This window comes from Sarcophilus harrisii, chromosome 1 (genome assembly GCF_902635505.1).
Source record: "Sarcophilus harrisii chromosome 1, mSarHar1.11, whole genome shotgun sequence".
NCBI lineage: Eukaryota > Metazoa > Chordata > Mammalia > Dasyuromorphia > Dasyuridae > Sarcophilus > Sarcophilus harrisii.
In genome coordinates this window covers 501,658,566-501,677,914 of record NC_045426.1, presented here as the reverse complement: position 1 = coordinate 501,677,914, position 19,349 = coordinate 501,658,566, and the positions used below count along the sequence as shown (strand labels likewise).

The 19,349-nt window shown below is 33.4% G+C and overlaps 1 protein-coding gene across 2 annotated transcripts in view; it reads right to left on the bottom strand.

The window, feature by feature from the left end:
- ARHGAP28 (Rho GTPase activating protein 28) overlaps nt 1-19,349 on the bottom strand; it is a 186,698-nt gene that overhangs the window by 47,144 nt on the left and 120,205 nt on the right. For both annotated transcript variants that reach the window (XM_031946622.1, XM_031946623.1), the window contains exon 3: nt 15,046-15,263. In XM_031946622.1, coding sequence (XP_031802482.1) covers nt 15,046-15,263 — 218 coding nt within the window. The remainder of the gene's footprint in view (nt 1-15,045; nt 15,264-19,349) is intronic.

Sequence of the window (19,349 nt, the reverse complement as noted above, 5' to 3'; positions counted from 1 at the left end):
TTGAAAATTCACTGATTTTTCAAAGCTTGGGGAGAAAAAAATACCCCCAAACAACTACAAAAAAAGTTCCAACTTTTAGCAACTTTTATTAACATACGAATACAAGTGAAGAAATGTGTGTTTGTCAATTGAGTAGAAAAAGCAAAAATGATCCATGGCTATGTATCCCTTTATTAAATCAACCACGTTCATGTTGCACTAAAATAAGAAGTCCTGGTGATCCCACCTGCATCTCAATAATGAGCATATGGCAAGTGCAGTAAAAAGATTTACTTAAGTTTTCCAATAAATAGATATTGTGCTATAGTTAAAAGTAATACTGACTATGTGTAGAGTCATAACCCTTGACACAAACTTCACAGAATGTACCTTCAACTTTTGTTTTTTATTTATATATAAAAAAATTAATATTTAAAAAAAAAATGAGTCCCAAATTCTCTCCCTTCCCTATCTCTTGAGAAAGCAAGCAATATGGTATTAACTACATATGTGAAATCATGCAAAATATTTTTCCATATTAGCCATGTTGCAAAGCATACACACGCACATGCATGCACACATACACACACACACACACACACACACACACACACACACACACACACTCATTCACTCTAAATAAAGCTTAAAAGTATGCCTTAATCTATACTCCAGTTCATTAGGCTTTTTTTCTGGAGGTAGACATTTTTTTCCATGATGGTTCCTTTGAAATTATATCTTGGATCTTGTGCTGATCAGAATAATAAGCCTTTCAAAGTTGATCGTCCTTACAATATTGATATTACTACGCATAATGATCTCCTGGTTCTGCTTCATTTCACTTTGCTTCAGTTTATGGAGGTCTTCTCAGGTTTTTCTGAAACAATCCTGTTCATTATTTCTTACAGCACAATAGTATTGTGTCACAATTTCATAACCACAATTCATTCAACCATTCCCCAATTGATGGTCATCTCCTCAATTCCCAGTTCTTTGCAACCACAAAAAGAATGGCTATAAATATTTTTGTACAAATATATACCTTCAACTTTTAAAAACAAATTCAGTTACTAGAAGGAGTAAGATCACAGAACATATTTTCAAAAGACTCTATTTTGTAGTTTTTTATTTTATTTTGTCTTTAATTTTTGGAATAAAACAAGTATTTCCATAATAGTACAATAAAAAAGATAGTTGCATATGAAACAGTAAATCTATTATGTAAACTTGCTATTCCTTTCTAATATAACAAAATTATCATGTAAATTTCATTTCTTTTTATTCTCCCCTCTTGCCCTGCTCTAAAGATGTCATCATTAGACACAAATAGGTGTGTGTGTTTATAAAATTATCCAACAGAAACTTCTATTTATCAGTTCTTTCTCTAGATGAAGACAGCACATTTTTTCATATGCTATTTATAATTATTTTGGATATTTATACTAGTCAAAATAACATTCACTCAAAGTCACTCTTAAAACAATATTTCTGGTAATATATACAATATTCTCTTGGTTCTGGCTTCTTTCATTCTTCATTATTTTATGTCTTCCCATGTTTTTCTAAAATTGAGCTCGTCATTTTTTATAACCTAGTAATATATAACACAACTGGTTCAGCCACTCTGCAATTGGTGAGCATCCCTGAATTTCCAATTCTTTTTCACCTCAAAGAGCTGCTACAAATATTTTAAAACATATAAGCTCTTTTCCTTTTTCCCCAATTATCTTTGGAAATAGATCATGTAATGGTTTTACTAGATCAAAGGGTATAATTTAATAACTCTTTGGGAATGATTCCAGATTGGTCTCCAAAACAATTGGATAAATTCATAATTCTACCAATGATGAATTAGTACTCCAGTTTTTCCACATCCCTCCCAACATTTGTCATTTTCCCCTTCAATCATTTTAGTCAGTCTGATAGATGGAAAATGATATATCAAACTTGTTTTAATTTGCATTTCTCTAACAAATCTTAATTTGGAGCACTTTTTTAGATGACTATAAAATGTTTTGAATTCCTCTTTGGAAAATTGCCTTTTCATTTTCTTTGACCATTTATCAATTGGGGAATGACATATTTTTATAGATTTCACAAAGCTCTTTATATATTTTAGACCTTTATCTGATTAACTATCTAAATTTTTTTGTCTAATTTTCTGCTTTCTTTCTGATGCTGGCTACATTTATTTTATTTATACAAAACCTTTTTAATTTAATGTAATTAGAATTATTGATTTTAAACTTAACCTTGCTCTCTATCTCTTTTTTATGCATAAATTATTCATATATCCATAAAAATTGTTGGGAAAACTGGAAAGGAGTATGGAAGAAACTGAACTTAGACTAATATTTTATGCCATCTACCAAGGAAAGATCAAAATGGATAGATGACTTAGATATAAACAAAGATTTTACAAGAAAATTAGACCCTACTTTGTAAGTACAAATGATAATATTCCCCTTCTAATCTTTCCCTCTTCCAAGCTTCTCTATTTCTCTTGAGAACAACACCATTCTCAAAATTAATAAGGCTCAAAACCTTACAGGCATTCTCCAATCTTCCTTCTCTCTCACCCCATCCCTATCTGATCAATCGAAAAGTTTTGTAAACTCTTATCTCTTATAAAATTATCCCATCATCTCTTGACTAGATTACCATAAACAACTTCCTACTGCTGTCCTTTTTTCCAATTTCTCCTCTTTTATTTTCCACATAGCTACCAAAGTTTTATTTCTAAAAGATAAATCTGACTATAATTCCCCCTAACTCAAAATTTTTCAGGGACTCCTTATTGCTATGAAGATAAAATTTTTAAAATTCTTCAGCCTGAAATTTAAAGCCTCCAACATCTGACTCCCTAAACTATATTTCTTCTTAAATTTCATATTACTTCCCTTCCCATACTCACTATTCTAGTCAAACTAACTGTTTTGCATACATGACATTTCAATTTCCTTTGAGTTTTGGCACAGATCTTTTACACCCATATCTGGAATATGGGGGGAATCTCCTCCTACTCCCCTTTTCCTTTTAAGTTTTCAGAAATCCCTATTTTTCTTCAAAGCATAAGTGAGATGCAACCTCCTCTGTAAGACTTTTCTGATTTCTCCAGATGTTGCTGCTATCTACTTATTGAAAATACTTCATATTTTTCTGTTACTTATGTAGGTACATGTTAAATCCCTCAGAATCTAATCTCCTTGTGGGCTGGTACAACTTTTGTTTCAGATCATATGGTGATCTGCATTGGTGGAGGGAGTTCCCTCTTTGGGAACACTAGTGAAATCTCAGGTTCCTGTCATTATTTTTTTTTTTAATATGCAGCAATTAATACAATACTTGATACATAGTAAGCACTTAATAAAAACTTATTCTTTCATTTATTCATTTTTATCAACATGTCTTCTGAAGACATCCCTTTTTTCTCTCCTATCCAGATATTCAGTTATTCTTTGCACCAAATATTCAAGAGATTAGAGAGGGGAAAGAAAAATAAATACAAGTAGGAGGAGGAAAAAGAGAGAGAGAGAGAAAGAAACAGAAAGAGGGAGACAAAGACAGATGTATATATATATATATACACACAGAGAAAAGCAGACAGAGAGAGAATGAGACTACACCAAATTAGAATGATAGTGTATGTCTTCCATTTCTAAAAAAAAAAGATTAAGTATCCAACTTTGGAGCCGACTTTGGTCATTATAATAATAGAGGTTCAGTTTTCTTCTATTTTGCAATTATAAATATAATGTATATTATTGAAAGAGACAAAATCTCACTGGGAAGACAAAAGAATCATTTGTGGAACAAGTATAAGGTACTGTGTAAGTAAACACTAACACGCACTATATAAGTATTTGGCTTATAAGTTTGGAGGAGAGGATAATTAATAAGAGATAGAGTAAGGAATTATAACTTTCTAAATGAAATGGAACTTTAACTGGGCCTAAAGGAAGGGGTAGAATTTGGATAACCAGGAGATGGAAGAAAGCTTTCTAGTCAAAAGGTAGAGCACGGACAATGGCACAGGCATGAAAACAGAAGAATAGGAAGAGACCTTAATGGCTAGGGACCGACTCTTGGATTAAAACTAGTTTGTGGGGAATAGTATAAAATTAAGTGGAATAGAGTTGGAGCAATTGTGGAGGGTTTTGGGCAAGCAGGATAATTTAGATTTGCTAGAATCAGCAATAGGAAGTTATTAGAAATTTCTGAAGAGAGAAGGAAGTAATTTTAAAAAGAATATTCTCTGGTAAAGAAAAGGAGATGGTAAGGAAAGGCTACAGTCAGGAAAGCTGAAATTGCAATTCACATATATAAATTATATAGGCACACAAAGTGATGAGGGCTTGAACTAAGGCACAATGGGAATGGAAAAGGAAAGAAGAAACATCAAAGAAAATTGATAATGTTTGATAACTGGCTTGATATCTGAGATAAAGGATGGACAGGAATCAAAGAGGGAAGGTTTGGACTTGGGTGACAAAGAAAATTGTGTGGTTGTGAAAAGTAATGAGTTAATAATGTCTCTAACATATTTTGAACAAAGGGATAATATAGATTTAAATGCAGGAGTTGTTAATAGGCAAAGGAAAATGGAAATTAATTTTCTCTCCGTTAGCTTTAGTTCCAGTGACCTTGAAATTGCTTCATGCTGAGGAAAAAATCCAATTTGTATCTAACAGAGAAAGGTTAGAACTAAAAGGGAGTAATATAAATTGCATTTGACTAAGATCACCTTGGTATGTTGACTAGAGCCTAAGGGAGAGAGATGGAGGGCAGACCATTCAGAGAGACAGGACACAAGGGTGGAAACAAGTTACTCCTCCAGGTACCATTCTTTAAAAAAAAAAATAGAGACACTTTAAACAGCTGAAATCCAAAGGGACAAAACCAGATAGCCTCAGGGGAAGTGACTGGTTTTACTTAGAGAATAGGATGTTTCTTTGAGGAACTGCAATGATATTCCTACTTCTTGTTGGACTTCAATGAATAAACAGATGATTAAATGCCTATTATGTGTCAATCAGACACTATATTTCCTTTTAAAGCTTGATCAGCCTCATGGTTTTTCCAGTTAAGATGGACGAATATGTCCAAGGGAATGCTATAAAAAGAAAGTCAAAGAAACATGGTATAGGACTGGCTTTTGAACTTTTCTCCTCATGGCACAATATACGAAATGTCCATGAAAGATTATTGCACTCTGGCAGTACTCAGGGGCAATAGAGAGATTGGTACACACACAGAAGCTCTTCAAAATAAACAGCAATTTTTTGTGGGTTTTTTGGGAGCTTCGAAGGTCTGACATTTCAAAGTTATTGTATATGTGTAATAGATGACTCCTGTTTATTGCTGTAAATACTATTCTTATTATTCTACATAAATCAAATTATACGAACAAAATTTTGTGCAAGGTTAATGTGATTTATATAGCATATGTAGTAGTCATATATGGCAAAGATACTGGAGTGGTTTTCCATTTTCTTCTCCAGCTCATTTTATAGATGAGAAAACTGAGGCCAGCAAATTTAAGGCTCACATAACTAATAAGTATCTGAGATCACATTTGAACTCATGAAGATGAATTTTCCCCATTCCAGGTCTATTTCTCTCCTGTATCACCTAGCTGCTCACATCTAGTTGCCAAACCCTAAAACGGGTAGATGTCAGAATTAACTTCTCAAGTTTTCTTTGATATAAAAGTCAGGAACTAATTAAAATATATTTTTAAAGTAATTATAATTACAAATATTTCGCTTAAAGCATGTCTTTGTCAACTAAGCTTACTAATTGTAGTAATGTAACTATTTACCATTAAATTAGTTCATTTCAAGGCCTAAAGTATCATAATCATTTTTCAGTCACTTATAAGTACTCATCAAAATTCTTCATCCATACATTTTCATTAATTTTTCCTTTAATGTAAAAGCAGTGCATATTCCATTTTCTGGTCTGTTTCTTATTATCTCATAAAGGTTTTTATTTTATAGCTTTAAAAAAATTATTTTACAAGGGATTTTTTTAAGACTTCTTTGTACAGTATTCCTCATACTGGGTCCATCTTAAATACATTAGTATTTTATTATGTTATATACCTTGTTGCTTCTACTCCCAGATCAATTTTTGCCATACATGTGATGCTTGGCTTCTCTCTCCTATACCTAGCCGACCTATTTCAGGCCCTTACTGCTTCCTAATTGGTTTCTAGGTCTTCATTATTTCCCTACTTCAATGCATCCTCCACTCAGCTGCCAAAGTGGTTTCCTTAGGCAGGTCTATTCTTGTTACCCTCTTATACAAAAAATTTCCCATGGCTGCCTATTACTTTGAGGATTAAATGGAAGTTCTCAGATTTGGCACTTAAAGTCACATTCTACCTTTCCAGCCCCCTCCACTAGTTCCACCCTGCCCTGCTCCAGGTTACCATGTATTTGCTTTGTATTTCATTGATGTCTCACCCAATAAAATAGGGACACTTTGAGAGGAAGGGTTATTTTGCTTTTGCTTCTGAATGCCCCACCTAATACATATTAGTCCCTTAATAAATAATGATTGATTTTCTTTTGGCTGCACTTCTGATTTCAATAGTGTAAGGAATTCCTGATAGAACAGTTCCTTTTACCTATATGGACTGACATGTTTTTGAAACTTAGAGTGACTTGCCTAGAATTACACAGACTTGAACTGAAGTCTTCTCAACTCTGAAGCTGACTTTGTTTATACCACAATGCCTTCTACTTAACCAATTTCCTATTGGACATTTAAGCTATTTCCTGTTTTTCCATCAATAACATATAATGCTACTATGAAAAGCCATGAGTAGACAATGTAACACAATTTTTTATGCAACTTGGAAAGAATGATTCTGGTTGAACTGAAACAGTCCGTGGTTGTCACAACCACAAAGTATTTCATTTTAATATTAATTTGTTTTTTCTTTATCTTAAAGAAAACAAAATCTTTCACAATATGGCTAAGAAATATTTACCAGGGTGCTGGAAAATGTATTTGCATCTGGGATTTTATTTTCCAGTTATGGATTGTTAAAGATGAAAATAGCAGCAGTATTCAGTGACATACAGCACAGAGGAACTCTCATTAGAAGAGGAAATATGAATAGCAGAAAGATAATGCAGAGGAGATAACCATGTTCCCAAAAGTCTTTTTCCATTTGGACAAGTCATACAAGACAAGCCATGGACCCCAGGGCCAGTGGAAAGAACCAATTTGTCAACATCTTAATAGTTACTACAGAGAACCAAAGAAACAAGTATAGAAGAAAGGAAAAGAGATTGGAATTCAGCTGTTGCTGGGATGTATAGATAATGCATCCAGGCTCTCAGAACTTCTCATTAAATCCCAGAATACTTCTCTTCCCACTGCCCCCACACACCTCCCCTGCCCACCAACAGCACACATTCTCTACAAAAATTGCAGGCATTAGAAATTAGGTTTGAGGGTGGTTAAGCAGAATGTGTTCTTGCCATTGTTCCTGAAAGATAAAACTGCTGTAAACAGCTGGGAGCTATTATGAGAGGGACTGAGCCAGCAGGATTCAAATGTATTTAGAAAACAGGTTTTCCTGTTTGTTACGCAATGGCACTCAAAAACTGTCTTTTTGCATGGAGGGTACCATTTTTTTTTTTTTTTTTTTTTCTTTAATGAAGTGGGTTGTTTTTTTTTTTTCTCCTCTTCTGGTATCTGTTTTCTTTAAGAGCTATAACAGAACCAAATGAAATAAAGAAACATAAAAAAAAAAGGGGGAAATGCTGCATATCTATGAAAAAGAAGGCAATTTCTGCTCTTTGTAAGAAACATTCCCGCAGCTAAGAATGCTAAATTCTGGTTAGATCTTTGCAACGTACTAGATTAAGTCAAGATTTAAAAAAAAAACAGGAAGGAATTTGAGTCTGGGGAAGGGACAGGGTTTAGGACAAAGTAATTCACTATAAATTCAAAGAGTTATGCTCGGAACGCTGTAAAATAAAAAGGAGAAACTGTAGGGGAAAGACTGTTAGCAGGGAAACTGAGTAGGAGATTACTGCAATAGTCAATGTTTGAGGCATATGACATCAATTACTTTTTCATGAATTTTCTAAAGGTCCCAGGAATGCTGTAGGGATGGTTTATCAGGAATTCATCAAGGCATTCAACAAGAACTTTTACAACATCTCTGTGTACAAAATAGAAAGATCTGGGATGATGGTACAGTCTGGTAAATTTCTAGCTAGAATGTGTAAGCTCAAAGAATGCTAATAAATGGATTAAGGTCTTGATTTAACATGGCAATGTCTTTCTATTCCCACAGCTATTTCCTTAAAAAGGTCCTGATCATCACTTACTTAGCCCAAAGTTTCTTAAACTATGTAACTGAAGAAAAGGCAGGAATATCACAAAATTATGTTTTATTATCAGTAAATGTTTTTGTTGTATACTTATTTTATAGACGTATATAAACTGGGGATATGTAAAAAATTCTCAGGCAAAAAATGGGTTGTGAGAGATAAAAGTTTAAGAGATCTTGACTTAGACTTAATTTGAACTTAGACTCAACTATTCAGAAGTTTTTCACCCCTGTCTGACTTCTTTGTAATCCAGTTTTGAGATTTTGGCAAAAGTACTAGAGTAGTTTGCCATTTCCTTCTCCAGCTCCTTTTTACAGATGAGGAATCTGAGGGAAACAATGTTAAGTGACTTGCTTAGGCTCACACAGCTAGGAAATATCTAACACTGGGTTTGAACTCATGAGGATAAGTCTTCCTGACTGCAAGCCTGGTGCTCTATTTATTGTGTCAGCTGCCAGTCTCATCCTTTTTTTTTTTTTTTTTTTTTTTGGTAAGTTTATTTACTTTTAATGCACTTGCTTTATGAATCATGTTGGGAGAGAAAAATCAGAGCAAAGGGGAAAACTATGGGAGACATAAAAAAAAAAAAAACAGAAAAAAAGTGAATATAGCATGTGTTGATTTTCATTCAGTGTCCTTAGATCTTTTTCTAGATGCAGATGGGATTTTCAGTCCAAAGTCTATTGGGATTGCTTTGGATCACTGAACCACTGAGAAGAATCACACATTCTTACTATTGTTATATACAGTGTATTCCTGTTCTGCTTGTTTTCTTCAGCATCAGTTCATATAAATCTTTCCAGGCCTTTCTAAAATCAGCTTATTCATCAATTTTTATAGAACAATAATATTCCATTATCTTCATATACCACAACTTATTCATCTATTTCCCAGTTGATGGGCATCTACTCATTTTCCAATTCTTTGCTACCACAAAAAGAACTACTAAAAACATTTTTGCACATGTGGGTCCTTTTCCCTCCTTTATGATTTCCTTGAGATACAGACCCAGTAATGACACTGCTGGGTCAAAGCATATACAGTTTTATAGCCCTTTGGGCATAGTTCCAGATTGTTCTCCAGAATGATTGGATCATTTCACAATTCCACCAACAAAGTATCAATGTCCCAGTTTTTCCACATCCCCTCCAACATTTATCATTATCTTTTCCTGTCATCTTAGCCAATCTGAGAGGTGTAAGCTAGTACCTCAGAGTTGTTTTAACTTTCATTTCTCTAATCAATAGTGAGAGCATTTTTCATATGATTATAGATGGCTTTTAATTTCATCATTTGAAAATTGTCTGTTCATATCCTTTGGCCACTAATCAATTAGAGAATGACTTGTATTCTTATAAATTTTATAGTTCTTTATATATTTTAGAAATGAGATCCTTATCAGAAACATTGGCTGAAAGATTTTTTCCCAGCTTTGTACTTCCCTTTTAATCTTGTTCCTGTTGGCTTTGTTTGTGCAAAACCTTTTTAATTTAATGTAATCAAAGTTGCCCATTTTGCCTTTCATAATGTTTTCTAGTTCTTCTTTGGTCATAAATATCTCCCATCTCCAAAGATCTGATAGGTAAATTATCCCTTGTTCTCCTAATTTGTTTATGGTATCCTCCTTTATGCCCCAATCATGTACCCATTTTGACCTTATTTTGGTATGGGGTGTGAGATGTAGGTCCATGCCAAGTTTCTGGCACATTATTTTCCAGTTTTCTCAGCAATTTTTGTCAAATAGTGAGTTCTTATTCCAGAAGCTGGAGTTTGGGGATTTATCAAATACTAGATTGCTATAGGCCTTGATTATTGTGTTGTGTATATCTAATCTATTCCACTGATCCCCCACTCTATTTCTTAGCCAATATCAAATGGTTTTGATGGCTGCTTTATAATATAGTTTTACATTTGGTATTGCTACCACAGTCTCATCCTAATATATTTTCTTACTTCTACTTCATTCCCATTTCAGTTCATCCTACAAATCATTGCCCTATTTGTCTTCCTTATATAAAGATCTCGTCATGTTATTCCTGTAGTCAAGACTCTTAAATGTCTTTATTTTGCCTACTGCGACAAGTTCAAACTACTTAGTGTGACATAAGGTAGTGCACAGTATGTTTATCACCCTACTTTTCCAACCTCATCTCATACTATTCTGACTCAAAGAATTTTAAAATGTCAGAGTTATGGGAGATTATAAAAACCATCTTCTCCAATTTTATACATTCCATAATGTTTCCAAATAAATGACCATTTGCCTTGACTTGAAATCTCCATTGAGGACAAACTCATTCCATCCTGAGATTGCTCATTTCGTTTTTACAGAACTCTAATTATTAAGGTGATTTTCATTATGTTAAATCTGCCTTTCCAACTTCTACCCAATTCTTTCTTTTTCCTTCTAAGGTTACATAGAACAAGTCTTTTCCACGTGACAAGGCCTCAAATATTTGAAGACAGCTAAAAAGGCTAAATACCTTAGTTCCTTAAAAAACAACAACAAAAAAAAAAAAAAAAAAACAATCCTCATATGACATGACTTCAAAGCCTTTCACTCCTTCACCATCCTAGGTAATCACCTTTGAACATTCCATAAGACCCATTCTCTAAATATTCTTGCTACATTCACTAAATATTCTTGCTACTACCTCCTAACATGCTTCAGACAGACCTGTTACTGTTATCTGATCTACTGATGTAGTCTTCCAGCCTCACCACTTAGGACCTCCAGGTCCCTATTTGTACTGCAGAACTCCTTCAGAGTAAAAACTATCTTATTTTTTACAATTTGTATTGTTTGGCCCAGAGACTAGCACATTATAAGCTCTTAATAATACTTTCTCATTCATTCACTCATTCATTTAATCCTTACAATTTCACTTCCATTACCAAAGGAGTAAAGTGGCAAAATTTCTGTTTATTCAACTAATTATATTATGTCATTATCCTTAAAGATTACCAGTATGTTGGATTGATTGTATATATAAAAACAAAAGTATGCTGTATATAACAAAGATTCCAATTTCAAGTCCAACCTTTTTTCTTCTTTATTATACTTATGAAAATACTAATTTTATTTGATGTTGTTTTTTTTTAAAATCAAAATAAAAAGACTGAGGAAGTGAACTAAATTAACTTATTAGCATGAAACCAGAAACCATTAAATTAAGGTTTAATCTGACATTTCCCATAAAATGTCCGTTGCATTTCTGTGGCTTCAATTGTTTACCACAAGCATCTATGGAGTATACATGGGATATGAGAGTGTGAAGGAATATATATTCTCTATTGAACAAAAGAAGGATAAAACTTAAGAGCATCAGTCTTTTATTAGGATAGAAAGAGAAAGAAAAAAGAGAGATGAAAAGTACTGGAATGGTAGAGTTCAGTGAAGGGTTTACTCTATTCATCTCAAATAAACACTATATGTAAAGTATTTTGCAAACCTTAAAACACACTATAGATATTTATTATTATTCCAAACAAAAACAGCTACTACTATTGCTGTCATTAAGACATCTCCACTTTGGATGTTCCATGTCCCAACATTGGAGTTATTTTGGATTTTTTTTCTCTCTCAAAACTTAATATGCAATCACTTATTAGACTATCCTATCTATTCTTTATAGGACTCGGGGACTCTGTCCACTCATCCCTTCTCCCATTAGTGTCATCAAAGTACAGACCCTTATCACCCCAACATGGACTGGATATGTTTTGTGTGTGTGTGTGTGTGTGTGTGTGTGTGTGTGTGTGTATGTATATATGGCAATAGAGATTAAATATGGTCATCTGTGTATTGAGAAATTGGGTTTGCCAAAATTGTTATTATTGATCCTTTTTCCAAGTGTTTATATCTTAGTTTGAACTGATATAGTAAGTATTTATAAACATAAGACCTTATTATGTATAAAAAGTTTTCAAAATTTTCAAAACAAATCAAATGGATTTTTTTTTGTCATTGAAGAACAAGATACTCAAAAAACTATGAATTCTTGCTAGCTAAATTTGCCATTTGATATCAATATTGTTATAAGTTGCTCTTTCATTGTTCAATTAATGCCAGAGATTCTTACTATCTGTAACATGGATCAAAAAGGATTAAATGAAATGTCATAAGTAAGATATTCTTTCTTATAAGATTCATGTCAAAAATAAAAGAATGGAGAGACATGTTGTTTTCCTATGAAGCAGATAAAATATTGAATCTGGGGTCTGAAAGATTTGAATTTGTAACTTGTTTCATACATTTACTATGTGTGTAACTCTGAGTAAGTCATATTACCTTTCATTGCCTCAGCTGACTCATCTGTAAAATAGAGATAACTCACAGATTTTATTGGGAAGATCAAATGAGATAAAATGTGTAAAACTCTGCCAACCTTAAATTATATTATAATTTAACAATTTGCTGTATTATATTTTATATTTATGGATATAAATACATAGTATAGTATTATATAGATTATTTATACGATATGTACATAATATGTGTTATTTAAATGTATAAATATGTATATAATTAAATATAAATATATAACTACAATCAATAAATATGTAACCACAATAAATATTATAATTTTATAATTAATGAAGTGATTATAATGATTTAATCATTATAATATATTGTATATGTTATATATAATATTATATTAATTTACAAATTATGAATATTGTCTATTATAAATGCTAGTTATCATGATTAGAATAGTTATATGAGGGACTAAGGCAAACAGAGTTAAGTAATATACCCAGAGAAGGAAATGGCAAACCATTTTAGTATCTTTGCCAAGAAAACTTCAAGCCAGGTCACCAATTGTTGGCCACAACTGAAATGGCTTAACAGCAAAGCTATCTGATGACTACTGTTACTGCTGTTACTGCTACTATTGCTATTATCACTACTACTACTGCTGCTATTACCAATACTACTACTGCTACCGCTATTCCTAATCCTATTACTACTACTGCTTCCACTGAGAACTAGCAGCATATTTGTGTTTGGCATATATTTCTTTGGAACCTGGAGAGTCTTTGTTGTGAATACAGTAGATAAAATTTATGTCAAATAAACAAAAATTCTACCACTGAAAAATTTCTGTGAAAGCAAAACTAACATTGACAACTATCCTAATAATGCAGATAGACATCAAATGATAAATATCTTTTTATTATCATTCTTAAGGAAGGAAGACCCTCTTCATTTATGACAAAATCATAGAATTGAGATAGTTTATTCACCATGTGCTCCCTCTTCTTCCCTACTCTTCATCTCAAACTCCTTTGACATCGTTTTTCATTCTGTCTCATTACAAAGAAGTCCTGAGATCCAGTAGGGCCAGAGTTAAAGGCGCTCATGATACAAAAAAAAAGGTTGAGAACCCCTGGTTTGGCCTAATTACTTTTTCTCACATATGAAGAAACTAAACCTTATCCCAAAGATTCAAATTCCAATGCAATTTTCTCAAGCAGATCAGAATTTGAACCCAGACCATTTCCAGTAAGCAAATTGGCTTTTTAAATTGTGGCCCCAATATGTGACCCCATATAGGATTGCATAACTGAATGTGGGGGTTGTGGAATTTTGATTTATTATCAGTAAATGTTTCATTTGCATACCTATTTTATATATTTATATATACCCGGGTTAACATAAAAAATTTATGGTGAAAAAGGTTCATGAGTGGAAAAAAAAAGTTTTAAAAGTCCTGTACTAAAGCATATCTTCTGAACTAAGAACTTCTGAGTCCATTATACCAGGCTTTGTTTTCTACTGATCTCCTTAAAATATCATTCTTCCCATTCCTCTCCACATCTTTCACTCTTTGATTTTCCACTGGAACAAAACACAGTACAGTGCTTTGTTCTAGGAAGCAAGAATATGGAAGGAATGATAGGATCTGAGTTCTACTTGCCAAATATGTGACCAGGATAAGTCATTTGACTTAAATTTCAGTTCCCTCATTTGTAAAATGGGAATAGTAATACTGGCACTATCAATTTTAAGGGAATGTTTTAGGGAATAGATAAGATATTGTATAAAGTCTGCACACATGTAAACATTGTTAAAAGAATGAATGAAACTATGGATAGATGAATGAATGAAAAATCAAAAAAAGAGAAATAGAAGTTAGTTCCATTCATTAGAAAAGTGGGCCATAAAATGACTATAAATAAAATAGAATTAAAGGTTATATTTTTCACTAAATATATGCTACATTTTTCATTCAATTCTGTTATGTCTTTTTAGAACATTCATTCATCTGCATAATATATGATTAAAAATTGAGTTTCTCTTTGACATTATTGCTTTCATCAGAAATTATTAACATATATCATTTTAAACCAATATTCCTATAGGTTTGGAATGCCACTTGCATATTCCCATCAGTCTGCTTGATCATAGGGTTTCCCCCAATGCTTAGATTGGTGAATAAATATCTCAGTCCTTCAGGCCAACAAAAACTTTCATCATTGCCAAAATAACTCTCCAACTTTCAGAAAGAAAGGGAATGAATTTGAATTTGTATGAGAGATTGTAGATAAAGGATAGAGATTTATCATTTTTAGGTCATGGTCTGTAAAACACTGTATTATGTTCTTGTCATTTTCTTTCCAATTAAAATGAATTGATTTAGTTTACCCAGCCTTTGCTTTCAATTTAAAGCAACTAATAAAACAGTTTTAGAGCATCTGAATTACTCACGGGAGACTCAGCAACTCCAAAGATATCTCGGACATCCCTCACTGCATGTTTATTCTTTTTCCTCATGGTTTGAGTATATGTGTTATATCTCTTTTGGACTGCAGCTGCCTGGGTTCGAGTCAAGGTGGAGAGTAAAGCCTGTCCATCTTCCTCTTCAGCTCCTGAGATTAGTGTTGATAAACCAACATCTTGCAACCACTCTGCTTCAAGTTCTCCTTCTGCAAAAAAGTTATCAGAGACAGGTTACATTCTATGGACCAAGAAACACCATTGGGTGTTTCAGATAGGGGGGAAATTAAACGGTAAACACAAAGTAAAAAACATAACACAACAAAAAAACTTACTATTTCTGATTAATCATTTCAAAAATTTATTAAAATTCATTTAGTAAAATTCATTTTGTAGAAAGGTGACTAAAAGACCCATACTTCTGTGTTTTTCAAATAGGTAAGTTCTCTATTAGCTAATATATAGTCTAAACTAGTGAATCAAATATTCTGATTAAATGAAAATTGCCACAGGAACAAGAATAAGATTGGACATTAGTAGATCTTTGCCTCCAATACAGCATTTGAGTCTCACAATAATCCATTTACCATTTATTGATGAGGAAATAGACAAAGAATTGAAGCAGCCTTCCTGTGATCATGGAGCAGGTAAGCTTTGCTTTGGTGTTGGTTTTATTTGTTTGGTTTTTTGGTTTTTGTTTATTAGTTTTTGTTGTTGTTGTTGTTTTGTTTTTAAGGACCAGACCTATGATTTCATTTGTATGGGGTGTTTACCAACACAGACAGGGAAGTATTCTGCTACTTGTAATCTTACAAATTTTTCTGAAGAGGTTAAGTCCACTTGTGCAGAGTCAAAAGTCAGAATGTGGTAAGAAAAATATTTAAACCTGTCTTCCTGACCCAAAGACCAACCAACACTGTTATTTACTAAGTCATGTTGTCTTTTAAACTCAGGAATATGCTGTTTAGTATCCACTAAACAGGTGGATAGGTACATTGTTATTTGTCCTTTGTTCTCAAAGAGGACCATGACATCGGGGTGGGGAGGGATGCTATGACATGCAAGTGCATTGGATTTAAATGAGGGAGGCTGTGCAAGGTTCATCTGCCTCACTTTCCCCTCCAGAGTCACCTGGGTCCAATGGCCAGATATATATCAGGTCGACTAGAGATGGCCCTGGATGCAGCCGGAGACCTTGGTCTTTTTAAGCTAAGGTTCATTAGGTCTCAGTTTGACAGAAGCTGTACCCATTCAGTGATTAAGTCTAAGTAGCAGTTGAGGCAAAGAATTTGTCCTTTCACCCAACCCAAAAATAAACAAAGCTAAATAAATAAATAAGTCTGGGAAGGGAGTGCCCTCAAGGTTTCTGGCCAAAGTAGAAATGATTGCTATTTGCATTCAATCTGAGTCAATCAGCATCTAATATAGACACATATGCTATATGTATCTATATACAGCTATATTTGTGTGTGTATATAATTCTCTACATATACTACATAGGATATTTTTTCTTTTGCAAATTTTTATCGATACCTTTTTTTTATCACCTTTACTTCCAAATATATCAATTCCCTTCTCCTATTCCGTGAATAATTCCTTGAAATAAAGATTAAAAAAAAAGAGTAGGGAGGATTAAATTAGCAAAATTAAGCAATATATCAATTGAATTTGATGCTATATTCAATGTTCTATTCTTACAGTCTCCCACCTCTGCCAAGAATGGGAAAGATTTATTTCTTGGAATTTCTTGGGATGGGCACATTTTTTCAAAAAATTAGAATAAAACATATACTATAATTAAAATTTAACTAAACAGTTAATCTTAGATGATTCAAAAAGTTCTAAATTATTCTGTGCCTCAAGGTCATCATAATGAACATGAGTTTTCATTCACTGTACTGTAGATATAAGCTGGCAATAATGGATAGTTCTGATTAATTAAATGTCAAATGACATAAAATATATCATATATCCAGGAACCGAAATTATCCTAAGTTTTCCCTAAAAAAGATCCTGTTTCATGAACAGGTAAAAGTGACTAGAAATCTTATAAGGATTATATCCTACCCCATAGAAATTACAGAAGGGGGAAAAGATACATAGATGTGCAAAAATAATTACTGCAGTATTTTGAGTATTGAAAAACTAGAAACTGAGGGAATACACTTTATAACTGAAGAATGGCTGAATGAACTATGTTAAGTAAATGTAATGGAATATTATGGTGTCAGAATAACAAAAGTTAACAAAGATAACTAGAAAGACATATAAACTGATACATAATGAAGTAAATAGGACCCAAAGAACAATTCCTTTGCACTACTATAAAGGAAAACATGGTGATAGATTTAAGAATTATGATATATATATAATACATATGTATGTATATATTCCATATGTGTTATGTATGTTTGTATGTATTCCACACAGAATGACTATCAACTACTCTAGAAAACTATGATTCATACTTCTCACCTCTTGGCAGAGGTTGTTGCAGTAGTGGAGATATTTTTTGTGGGGGATCCCAAAAATGCTGTTGAAATCATCTCTGGTAATTTGGGGTTACCAGAAAGGAAGGAGGAGCTTGATAATTCCAAGTATGATAAATATAGTTCTGGAAGGGACTTTAAAGTCATCTAGTCCAACCTAATTTCCCCATTTTATTCCCTCAGGAAACTGAGGCCTGAAGGTGACAATGACAACCAATATCACAAATGTAGTAAGTAGCAAGAGTATGAATAGAACCCAAATCTCAAAGACATTACTCTTCCTGATGTATCATGTTTTTCTTGTATTTATCTTGTTGTCAATGAGCAGCCTTCCATGGGGTTCTCTCTCTCTCTCTCCTTTCCTCTATAGATTGACTTCAATTTATCTTGTCCATATTTTATTTGGGAAACTATGTGACATGGTGGGTAATGTCCCAGATCTGGAGTCAAGAAGACCGGACTCAAATATGGCCTCAGATACTTACTAGTTATGTAATCATGGGCAAGTCATTTAACCCTGTTTATTCAGTTTCCTCATCTGTGAAATGAGCTAGAGAAGAAAATGGAAGACCATTCTAGTACCTTTGACAAGAAAACTCCAAATAGGGTCATTCAAAGTCAGCTACAACTGAACAATATATTTTATTTTTATCTAGTGTTCACATGTTGTCTCTCCCATTAATCTGTGATCTTTCATAATAACCATATAATAACTCCAACATGTGTTCAGTTCAATTTACCAAGTATTAATTAAATACCCAATATTGTGCTAAGTGTTGGGGTTACAAAGATCAAACAGTCCTCACCTTCGAAAAGTTTACATTCTGAGACCAAAAAAAAATTTTTTTATGTAGATGAGTGAATGCAAAATATATATGAAATAAATGAATACAAAGTTATTTGGGAACTGCTAGGGAGGGAAATCAACAAAGTCATCATGGCATCTAAGCTGCTTCTTGAAGGCATTGAGGGATTCTAAGAGATACTGGTGAGAAGGAAAGAGTATTCAAGACACATGAGACATCCTGAGCAAAGGCATGATGATGGGAAACAGAACATCATGAATCACAGTAGCACCAGTATAGAAAGATAGGCTGGTGCCAGACTGCAGGGCTCTGCTAGTGTTTGAATAAGGGGAAAAGAGGGAAACAGGAGCCTCTTGGAGATTGAAGCAAAGGGGGGTATCCCTTATTAGATAAGAAATCTTATATTCAGAAGGAAAGGGTTATATGTGGATCATGAAAGAGTAATGAACTTGCTTTCCCATAGTTATGTGAATTTAATAAACTATTGGATAAATCCAGGTTTCTTCTAGGTTGCTTCTGAATTCAGCAAGCCAAAATGGAATCAGGAGAAGAGGAAGAAAGAAAACTCTCTCTTCATATTCTAACAAATTGCCTCTTGTCCAAAACCCATTCATACCTGCTCCACAAGCATTTTACCACTCACCACTAATTATACTCAGGGGTCCCTTCATTTTTCTCCAAGCACTCTCTTTTCTCTTACTGAGACCACTGGACCCTCAGGAAAAGTGACATTTGGATCACTCAGCAAACAACCCACTTATTACCGTTAGTCCCAAATTCTAGGATCTCTCCATTAGGACCATCTGATTTGCTCTCCCATCCAAAGGAAGCCTAATTCACAGTGTCTCTGAAGGTTGTCTCTAGGCTGCTCGACTTCCCTTATACTCTTGTCACTGTATGGAAAACTTTCAATAATTTTGCTTTCTGTTACACAAACTCACGGAGTTTATATACAAACCTCAACTCCATCAAGGGGTTCAGTCTGGTCATCTGTGAGGTC